Source organism: Solanum stenotomum, chromosome 4 (genome assembly GCF_019186545.1).
Source record: "Solanum stenotomum isolate F172 chromosome 4, ASM1918654v1, whole genome shotgun sequence".
Classification (NCBI taxonomy): domain Eukaryota; kingdom Viridiplantae; phylum Streptophyta; class Magnoliopsida; order Solanales; family Solanaceae; genus Solanum; species Solanum stenotomum.
In genome coordinates this window covers 58,573,958-58,586,100 of record NC_064285.1, presented here as the reverse complement: position 1 = coordinate 58,586,100, position 12,143 = coordinate 58,573,958, and the positions used below count along the sequence as shown (strand labels likewise).

Here is a 12,143-nt window from a genome sequence, read left to right as displayed (position 1 = left end):
CTCGGCCTCTACTATTTGATTCACAATCCTTTTGTAATTCGCTTGCCTGCGACAATTTCTTTGGGTCTCTTCGACTTTTCGTTTGTGCCACCGTCCGTTTCAACTTGACTTTGGGCTTCTCTATATTTTTAAGCTTTCTTGACTTCATACATTTTTGTATTTATCCTATATCGACAATGTACAATTTAAAAGAACACAATTTCCTCTCTACAAAGCTCAAGGTCAAACATTAGATTTTGTTGGAATTTATATAATATAGTGTATAATAAAATTATTCACAGAGCCTTTCCATAGCTAAGGTAACAACAATTCACTGTTGATTTTGTTAACTTGATCAAACTTTCCTCTGCAAATTTCTACTGCTACTCAAAAATCCACAATTCAGTGAAAGATTCTCAGCCTGCAACTCTTCAATAGTTTTGAAGAAGCAAATCTGAAAATCACTCATGCCATGGTATAACATTTTTATCCGTTTCATAGAATTGACAGTAATGTTAATTTATAAACTTAACAGGTACTGTGGAGATTTCTGTAGTAGCGAGAACAACAAGTACTCTCAAAAATATTTTAACTAGATCTGATACTGCATTTCTGCCCCCCATTCCATATCCATATGAAATAGAATTATTATGAGTCTAAATTCAAATATAGTGGACTTTTTTAAACCTTTACTCTAGCTATTGAAAGACTACCTAAAGCAAACAATAAAACTAGATATGAAAAAGTATGCAACCTATTTGATGTTTGTATATTTCTTCTGCTTGCTTTGCAGTGAGTGCAACTACTACTCCCCACAGGGAACATGCAAGTCAGTGTATACTGGGAGAAACCTACTCTTTTTTCAAAAAATAACAAGATAAGTTCGAACAAGATGTTTTGATCTAACCCTTATTCACTGGCACTATCACCTGATTCACCATTCTCAGTTGAAAATCGACAATATCAGGGCTTTATTTGTGTTATATATCAACTAATCCTTTTTTTATAGTAAGCAAAACAAGTCCATTCAAGAGGCAAATGTTATTTATCAGTGTGTTATTTGCCAAGTTGATAAACATGCTATTTTCAACGGTTAGTCTGCTCCTTGATCGTTATAGCTTTTGCCTTTTACTATGTGCCCATAGATGACCATGAAAAGTATAGGGAAATAATACACAAGTTGTTTGCAGATGGTTCTTAGCCTAAGTTTATTGACAGTGTCTTCCTTTTTTTTTTAATGAAGTATTAAGTGTATGAGTAAATTTAAGTAATTATTGTTCTCCAGATGCTTTGATTTTGAGATGTGAGTTTCTGCATTTAATTTCGAAACTGTTATGGATTAAATACCTCCTTATTCACTTTACCAACCTGATTAATTCTTACTATTCACTCCGTTCCTTTTTGGTTGTCATAGCTTCCTTTTTAAGAGTCAAACCATATGAATTTGACTAACATTTTAAGATGTATTTTTTCATCATATTGATATACAAAAAGTTGCAATTTATAGTACTTTCTGTATAGTTTTTGAATATCTATAATCGAATAAATATAATCTAATTTAGCTTTGAAAATTAGTCAAATTGACTCTCAAAAAGTCAACATGACACCTTAAAAGGAGTGGAGGGAGTATCATTTAAGCACAGGTCAAGACTTCAACCCAGTTTGTCTACAACATTGATCTTAATCATGTTAATTCCAGAGCCCAACTTCTTGAATGGGTCTTGGCAAAGGCATTGCTAAATTTGTGAGTCTTTAGATCGAACCACAAAAGCAATATATACATTTTAATTTCATGTAGCAACTATAAAAACACATCCTCTGGCGTAAATTGTATGCCTAATTCATNCTAATTTAGCTTTGAAAATTAGTCAAATTGACTCTCAAAAAGTCAACATGACACCTTAAAAGGAGTGGAGGGAGTATCATTTAAGCACAGGTCAAGACTTCAACCCAGTTTGTCTACAACATTGATCTTAATCATGTTAATTCCAGAGCCCAACTTCTTGAATGGGTCTTGGCAAAGTCATTACTAAATTTGTGAGTCTTTAGATTGAACCACAAAAGCAATATATACATTTTAATTTCATGTAGCAACTATAAAAACACATCCTCTGGCGTAAATTGTATGCCTAATTCATCTTCACTTGCATCTTCGCAGGGTTTTCGTTTATCCAATACAACAACAAATGTTACACTTTGTACATGCCTTGTGAAGAGTCGGCAGTTCAAACTATGTCAAATAGTTAATTCAACTGCCTACGCCTACTGACGACAACAGACAACAGCCACAATATATTTGATTATGAGTGAATCTAATAAGTTTAATTTTTCATTCTAAAACAATACTACTACAATCCTTTTTTGCCTCTCATTTCCAAAATGGTTGTTCCCAAACAAAATACCTCCTGCTGACCAACCAAGATGCATACTCAACTCAATCACTAAAATGCTCCGCTTTACTTATGAGCATAACATATTATAATAACCTTCCCAGTGATTTTGTTTTTGTTGGGCCCGGGCAACCCTTACTAGTATATATATATGTTTTTTTTTAAAATTTTCGAGTTTTGGGCTAAATTCATCCCTTAACTATGACTAAGGCTTAGGTTACTATAATAGTTAACAAGAAACATCCTTTTAGTATTTAAAATATAACAAAACTCAGACTTCTGACTATTTCAGTTAAAAGACTAGCATTGCTTTTTCAAAAAGTGATTTTCTCTCTCCCATATCCCTATTTTGCCCCTCTTAAATCTGTCCCGTCGTCTTTCATATTCAGCTAAACCAAGAAGGAAACTCAATATTTTTTTAACTTCACAAATAATCAAGATCAAGAACAATTTTTTCTCTTCAACAAGAGTTGAAAACAGGGCAGAGGGCTATATACAAACAAGGTAAAGGTGTGATTCGAACATTCTCAAAAATGGTTGATCTAGAAGCACAACTTCAAGATTATTACAAGAATTAGAAGCAATTGGCGAAGAACTATCTATGGTTAAACAAGATCAACGAAACTAGAAGTTGCAAAGTGAACATAATAAGAAATTGATATAGCAGTGGAAGTAGTTGTTTTATGTTATGTTAAACTCACTTGAACTTCTTGTATTAAATTCATTATGTATGTTCTTCAAGTTCAATAAAAAGCATTTGGTATAGTCTAATCGTTTTTTCCTTTTCACATCTTGAGCACTTGAAACTACCAAATAACCACTAAACAGGCAAAAAAAAAGTAACAACATAGTAAGAAAAAAACATAAACCTGCAAAATTGCAGAAAAACAACAAAAAAAACTGGTAAACCAGCAGCAAAACAGCAAAAAAATGCCCAAAAAAAAAAACCAAAAGAGTAGAAAATTGAAAAGAAGAAAAAAAACTCAAGATTTTAGTAAAACAGAAAGTTAATGTAACAACAAAGGCACCACAAAATAAGCAAAAAACAACAAAGTCTAGTGTCATTAAATCATCATAAAGCTAAAACATTTTTCATTAGTTCCATGCACAAGAACATAACAAATGAACAACAAAAACTAGTCACATATCATTAGTTTGATACATCAAATATCCAAAAAAAAGACCCAAAGCTAAAAATGTATTTTCTTCAATGTTGCAACTTCATAGAGAAAATGGAAAGGTCTGACGTTGTTGGCTGGCTTGAGATGTACCTCTTCTAACCTGAAATAAGAAATTAAAATATTAAATATGAATAGTTTTACAAGTAAGCTACAATAAAAATTAACTTAAATATGAATATTTGAATATTCTTACATGTAGCTTTTCAACATTTTGGCAGCTTGATGCTTCCTCGACCATGATGGAATCCAAACTACAAAGGTAGTCCAACGGATGACTTTCAATGTCATCTGAGGAGAAACTGCAAGTTTTACTATTGTGGCCAGGTTTACCACATTTTCTACAATCAACTGTTTCTTGTTTCTGTTTTAACTTCATCCTGCTAGCTCCTATCTTATCATATTCTTTCCTTCTTGATTTTTGTTTCTTTCCTTTCTTCTTATTATTCAAGAAGTGGAAATGGTGGAGGATTCAGTGACTTAGGCCATAAATCAGGGTCATTCATGGGCAATATTGAAGCTTCATAAATTTTTCGATATGTATCAACCTTGTAGCAATCATCAACATAGTTTAAAACCTCATCATTTTTCAACCAAATCGAGGATATAGCATGTTTACAAGGAACTCCTGATAATTCCCATTGCCTACAACTACAAGTTCTGTTATATAAGTCAACAGCCCAATTATCACCTTCGATCGGCCCAATTACCTCATAGTTCCACATGTTCGACCTTTTGGGAATATAATCAGCAGCTTTCTTCATAGTTTTGGCCAACTTCTTCTTAATAGTAGGACAACTATCATTCAAGTTTCATTTTTCAGCTTTCTCCCTATTAGAATTAATTCTTGTCATGAGTAAGTGCCTAATGGTCTCCAGAAGTTTAACAATTGGTTTATCTCTTGCATCAAGAATAAACTTATTAAAAACCTCACATTGGTTGTTCAAAAGAATGTCACATTTAGGAAGAGGCGAGAAATGTGATCTTGACCATTCACTAGGCACTTTAGCAGAAAGTCATGCATAAGCATCTTTATCTAATTCAAATAAATCAGACATACAAGCATCAAACCTGTCAATAGTTGTTGCTGAAGCTGCCTTCCAAAGAGCATTTTTTTAAAGCCATTCCAGAATATCCAGCTCTCTTGAAATTGCTATGCAAATGTCGCTCACAAAATCTATGAGAAACACCAGGCAACACTAAATCAAAAGCTTCAATGAGCCCTTTTTGCTTATCTGACATAAAAGTCCACAAGTATTGCTCTTCAATCTCAAGATCATTCATCAAGTAGGTTAAGAACCATTGCCATATTTCCTTATTTTCTTTCTCGACTATTGCATAAGCTAATGGAAAGATGTTATTATTTTCATCCAAAGTAACAGCTGATAGCAATTGTGCCCCATACATAGTATTCTTCAGCCAACATCCATCGACCCCAATAATCTTTCGACAACCAGCCTTAAATCATGTTTTATAAGCTGCAAAACAAATATAAAACCTCTGAAATCTCATTGGCTTATTCAAAATCTCATTTGGAGTTAGTTTCATGAAAACAGAAGTTCCAGGATTGGTTCGAACAATTTCATTGCAATAATTCCATAATATACCAAACTGATCATTTATATCTCCATCGATCATTGCAGTAGCTTTTTCCTTTGCCCTTCTTGCTTGGTGCATACTCACATGCAACTTTAATTTCCTACTCAATGTATCTCTGAATTCTGATGTTTTCCAGTTCTTATTTGATTTAACTCTATCAACATACTTCCTTGCAATCCAACAAGAATTGATGGTTTTGTTGTTATAGTTCCACCCAAAACAAGTATGCTCGGAAACAAACGTCTTGATTTGAAAAGTAGATATATCCCTTTGCATTAGTGATCCCAATATCTTCCACTTACAAGCATTAGTTCTGCATTTGGCGCTAGCTCTTTCTTTGTCATCTTTGCTCCATCGAATTGACTTTCCTATTTTGGCTTGATTTGCAACCATGGCTTTCTTGAATTCCTTTTTGTTATCAAATACCATTCCCAACTCTAATTCAGGATTAAAGGCACCTATTTTTGGGTTGTGCTTTGGAAAGTTACAATCTTAAAATTCAGAATCGCAATCACTATTCAAACTCTTTGTATCATCAAAATCTACACAATCTGAGTCACCCTCCTCATTCAGCATCTTTATATGCATCTCTTCACTTACATAATTTTGATTTCCATTATTTTTCTTCTTTTTCACAGTTATATTGATCCCAAAAGATTCAACAGAAGGATCAACATTTTTTAAAAATAACAGATCATCCTCCTCTAAAGAATAGTCAGAATCATTAAAATTCTCATCGTCAATTCATCACTGTGTGCCTCTGTGTCATTTGCTAGCAAAAAATTCTTTTTCATCTCATTGCCACATTGATTATCATCATGATAAAAATTCAAATGTTCAAAATATATCTCAACTACTCTGTCCTTTGGAATGCAAGTAGCAACTTTAGCGGCTTCCATATTACTCCCATCTAATCGAACCTTATAAGAGTTTAAACCATACTTGTGCCAAAATACCACAGATTCCTTGTCATAACCACATTGTTCCGCCATATTCTTGAAATCTATTAGATTAATCATTGTACTGTCGACATAGTCAAAGTATTTGATTTTTCCACTTATGTAGCCTCTTGTCGAACTACGCACAAATGATCCACCATGATGTGCTTTAATTGTGAAAAACGATGACTCATTCATAGAATCTGCATTTATACTATCAAGTTATCAACGGTGTAAAAGCTGTTATTTATACAAATATAATACAAATCAGAATACATAAAGCCAACAAAGAACTACAACTTCATTATAATGAATATCCAGAAAACAAAACCTTATATATCAAATAAAAAACTTAATATAGCTTTTCAAAATCAATATGAAAGGCACTGCAAATTATATTTAAAAATGCTTAAAATGTCTTGAATATCGATAATACCATAGTTGAGTGTGGACGATCGACCACTTAAACTTCGAATCGACATTGTTCTAGTTAGTTGTTATGTTGCAACCTGCAATATCTAGTGTTTTTAAGAATGAAGATGTTTTAGTTTGAGAAATAGAAAATTGCAAATATTTTTCAAATCAGAAAACCTAGAAATTTTCAATAATTTTTATTCCTCTACCTTGTTTGTGTATCGCCCTCTGCCCTGTTTTCAACTCTTGTTGAAGAGAAAAATTTGTTCTTGATCTTGATTATTTTGTGAAGTTCAGAAAATATTGAGTTTCCTTCTTGGTTTTGCTGAATATAGAAGACGATGGGACAAATTTGAGAGGGGCAAAATAGGGAGATGGGAGAGAGAAAATCACTTTTTGGAAAAGCAACGTTAGTTTTTTAACTGGAATAGACAAAAGACTGAATTTTGTTATATTTTAAATACTAAAAGGATGTTTTTTGTTAATTATTATAGTACAAGGATGTAACCTAAGCCTTAGTCATAGTTAAGGGATGAATTTAGCCCAAAACTCAAAATTTTCTTCTAGTTTAATTATTATATCCAACCCAATGTTATACCATTCATTTAACCATAAAATGCAAATTTTAATATTTTTATTTCATTATCACTTTCCCAAGGAGAAAATCATCTTTTTAGAAATACTCGAGAGTTTTCTTTATTTACAGAAAATGGAACTCTACTCCTCTGTAGGAAACTGGGTCTGTTTTGGCAACCAAAGAAATGGAGAAAGAACTTTTAATTGTTCTGCTTCAGTTTTACTTGATTTGTCACCCCTTTGTTTTCCTCTTCCTCGAGTTCATGATGATGGTGAAGGGAAGGACAACAGTTTGGGTAGAAGGACATATTCCATATGTATATCCAAATTGTTGAATTTAAGGTTACTATATTTATTTGTGAATTTTTGACGTAAATTTTATATTTTTATTTATATTTTTCCTAATTTTTATTAAAAATTACTCATTTTCGGGATTTACCGAAAAAATAAAAATTAAAAAAAATTGTTGAAATTGTTAAATTTAAGGTTACTATATTTATTTGTGAATTTTTTGCATTAATTTTATATTTTTTTCATATTTTTTATTAATCAATTACTCATTTTCGGAATTTATATAAAAAAAAAATTAAAAAAATTGTTGAAATTGTTGAATTTAAGGTTAATATATTTATTTTTGAATTTTTGGCGTTAATTTTATATTTTTATTCATATTTTTTCTATTTTTTATTAGTCAATTACTCATTTTCGAGATTTACTGAAAAAAAAATTAAATCTTTTTATTGAAAACGGGTCGGATAGTTTATTTAAAAGGGGGGTGATTTATGGGTCGGATTATGTGTTTATGAGTTCAAATTTTTTAGGGGCATGATTGATTCCTTTCCAATTTCATATAAATGACATGTGGTAAGGTCAAAGTGACATGACAATTCCATGTGACATTTAAAAAAATGGAAAATGAGATGGATATGTCCAGCAGACCAACTAACGCCCATAAGGGCATATCTATGCGAAAAGCTAGACGGCGAGGGCATGAGTGAGCCAAACTTTAAATGAGGATATATCTAAACTTTTTCGAATAGTTTAGGGGTATATTTGACCCTTTTCCCAAAATTAAATAAGAAATACAACTTTTTATTTTAGTTTCATTTAGTTATCAAAATACAAGTTTCCCAAAAAAAATTCATTAAAGGAATGGAGGCTATTTTTGTAAAACTTTTTTTTACGGAGGACAAAATATCAAGATCAGTCCTTATGAGGGTCATTTGTGAACTTAACTTGTTGACCAAAAGTTACGAAGATTCAAAATACAAACTCATATAAGTATAAGGATTTATTAAATTATATTTTTTTCCTTTTAAAATAAAAATAAAAAAATAATTATTTTCATAAGATGCAAGAATCTTTAAATTAATCTATATATATAATAACTAGATAATGTTGCCCGTGCTATGCACGGGCCCAATAATATAAATGGTATGTTTTGGGGCTAATAACAGAGTTTTTGAAGCGATTGTTTGCGTGGATAAAGGAATAAGTTTTTTTATCACAAACATGTACTTTCTTTGATGCTATTTAAGGCATAATAAGACTACCCACATACAACATTTTTGAAATATTTTATGTTGTCAATTATCATGATTTGTAGTATTTTTATGATAGATTCACTTCAAGAATTAGTGAAATTTTTTGTAGTTTTTTGAAAACATATTTTATGTTGTCAATTATCATGATTTGTAGTATTTTTACGCAATTTTTAAATATAAAAAACACTAAAAAAAATAAGACAAATAAATAAAAATGGACCCAATATATGTTATTTTTGTTGTCTCAATTTATGTGACACAAATAAAATTTGGAGAGTCATCCAAATTTTCATATTTTTTTAAAAAATGNCAAAAAGTGTGAAAGTAACAATCGTTTAACCATTAACAATAAGACTAGTAAATTTAGTATAGTCTTATTGGGTTATCGGTTTAACCATTAACAAAAATTATAAAACCGGAAACCGAACCAATAACCCAATAAATTTTTTTGCAAAACCGTTTAAAAACCGTTAGCCCAATAACCCAATATCAATAAACCAATAGTGTTTTTTTCGGTTCGGTTTATTGGTTAAATCGATTTTTGCACACCCCTAGACGTAACCATTCAAGGGTAAATATGTATCTAAAGTTGGATGTGAGGGGCAAATATATCTCAAAAGTATCACGAAGGGCAAATATAACCTTCTTTCTAAGAATACAAGGCCAAATATGACTCTTTTCTGTATTAATAAATACTTTTTCTCAAAACAACTGATTATGTTTTTTTGACTGAATATTTAAAATATTCTTATTATTCACCATTTTTTATAATATCAAATTAACTTACTAGCATTTTTAAAAAAAAATCAATTTTATTATTCCATACTTTTTTTGTTCTGTTTTAGTTTATGTATCTGCATTCATTTTCTTAACAAAAATTATCAGTATTCTTTTAGAAACTTTTAATTACAATATTTTAAAATAATTAATTGAAAAACGCTGATAAAAAATATATTATAAGTGAATGTGAATCATGCGTAATTGTTACTATTATATTATAGGTGAGGTGTGCGGCCATTATTAAATTAAATTGTAATTATGGTTTTATTTATAGTGTTAGATCATATTAAATCAATAAATACATAATTATTAACTTATTTTGTAATGCAATATACCTGATAATAAAAAATAATAATGGAAGAAAATCATTATATAACTTTTTGATTTACTCCAAATATCATAATTAGATACAAACAATTCAAAAGTATAAAATGATTAAAAATAAGTTCTTCTGTATTATCTAAATATTTGCTTCTTTTTGTGACTTCAATATTATTATTTTTTAGAAGAAAATATGTTTTTTCTTATTTTTTAACTAAGGAAAGAAAGAAAGAAAGAAAGAAAGAAAAAGGAAGGAACAGAAAAAACAACATAAGGAAAACAAAAGAAAAAACAAAGAAGGAAAGAAAAGAAAAACCTAAGAAAAAACATAAAGAAAAAGAAAAGAAAATTAAAATAAGAAGATAAGAAGGAGAAAAAAAAATAGAGAGAAAAGTTAAAAAATTAAATAAGAAATACAACTTTTTATTTTAGTTTCATTTAGTTATCAAAATACAAGTTTTCTTTATTTTGTTAGATTTGAAGTGCCCAAAAAAATTTCATTAAAGGAATGGAGGCTATTTTTGTAAAACTATTTTTACGGAGGACAAAATATCAAGATCAGTCCTTATGAGGGTCATTTGTGAACTTAACTCGTTAACCAAAAGTTACGAAGATTCAAACTACAAACTCATTTAAGTATAAGGGTCTATTAAATCATATTTTTTTCTTTTTAAAATTAAAAAAAAATTGTTTTCATAAGACGCAAGAATCTTTAAATTAATCTATATATATAATAATAAACATGGATATAGAAACAGTGACATGGTGTTCTGTAAGAGTATGGATCTTATTTATCTCTTTTGTGGTAATTTTTTTGGCCTTTTCCTCTCATTTTTTAAATTNTTTTACCAAGAATAAATTACTATGTGTTAATTTTTTATAGAAAAAACATTAATTATTTATGATAAAAAGTATATATGTAAAATTATTATTTTATTTTCTTTAACCCCATTCAAATAGAAGAAATCAAGAAAATATTGTTTTATTTTCTTACACTCTCTCCACTAATACTCACATTATATTATTCTTTTAAACTCCTTTTACACTCTCTTCATTAAAATTTTGATAAGTTAGAGTAATATTTTGTCAAAAAATCAATCAATAGTCGAAAAGTGTTGAACAAAGTGAATTATAAATTCTTTTTTAATTTCTTCTTAGATTTTCAAGCATTACAACAAGCATAGTAAAATGTGGGGTAGACCAAATTATCAACTTCTTGAATCAAATCTATGGTTCTAACTCTAATATTTATTTGAAATTGTCAACTTATTACTTATAGAACCATGTTAACAATTCATATAATGATTGCCTGAGTAAAATGATATTTTTCAACGTTGATTTGATAAATATTATCTAAAACTAATAATTGAAAAAAGAATCAAATAAAACATTTATAAAAAATAATATTAAGTAATACCTTACATTTAAAAATGTAAGAATTTTTTTTAAAAATAAATGCTTGTGAAGTTTATTTAAATTTTAAGCCTCTAATTAAGATTTCGCTTTAGGCCTCCGATTGCGTTGAGCCGCCCCTGATGTATGTAACATAGATAAAATTTCAAGAGTCAATCAAATGTTGTTAATTGTTAAGATTTACAATACATTTTACGTAGTTTTCAATAATTTCACATTAAATAATACATATTACTACTTTTGTCTCGTTTTATGTGACATTGATAGATTAATTTTAAGAATCAATCAATTTCTTTTTTTGTGTTTTTTTAATAAATATTTTAAGTTGTCAATTATCACAATTTATTATATTTTATACATAATTTTTAACGAAAGATTAATTTCAAGAATCAATCGAAATTTTTTATATGTATTTATTTTTGAAATATTTTATGTTGTCAATTATCATGATTTATAGTATTTTTACGATAGATTCACTTCAAGAATCAGTGGAATTTTTTGTATTTTTTTCAAAACATATTTTATGTTGTCAATTATCATGATTTATAGTATTTATACGCAATTTTTAAATATAAAAAACTCAAAAAAAAGACAAATAAATCAAAATGGACCCAATATATGTTATTTTTGTTGCTCAATTTATGTGACACAAATAAAATTTGGAGAGTCATCCAAATTTTTATATTTTTTTAAAAAATGTTTTAAGTTATTAATTATTGTGATTAATGGTGTTAAATTGTCCAATAACACTTGTCATGTGCTAAGTAGTAGATATTCCCACTTATTATATTATATATAGTAATGTTGTCTCAATTTATGTGACACAAATAAAATTTGGAGAGTCATCCAAATTTTCATATTTTTTTTAAAATATTTTATTTTAATTATTGTGATTAATGGTTTTAAATTGTCCAATAACACTTGTCATGTGCTAAGTAGTAGATATTCCCACTTATTATATATTATATATAGTAATATTGTGATTAATGGTGTTAAATTGTCCAATAACAC

The 12,143-nt window shown here is 29.0% G+C and overlaps 1 protein-coding gene across 1 annotated transcript; it reads right to left on the bottom strand.

Annotated features, from left to right (window-relative positions):
• Positions 1–4,621: 4,621 nt before the first annotated feature.
• On the bottom strand, positions 4,622–5,575 carry LOC125861595 (uncharacterized). The gene is made up of 2 exons (XM_049541456.1): positions 5,102–5,575; positions 4,622–5,005 (listed from the first exon to the last, which is right to left on the bottom strand). Exons 1-2 carry the CDS (start codon positions 5,573–5,575, stop codon positions 4,622–4,624), a joined length of 858 nt encoding a protein of 285 aa, XP_049397413.1.
• Positions 5,576–12,143: the final 6,568 nt, after the last annotated feature.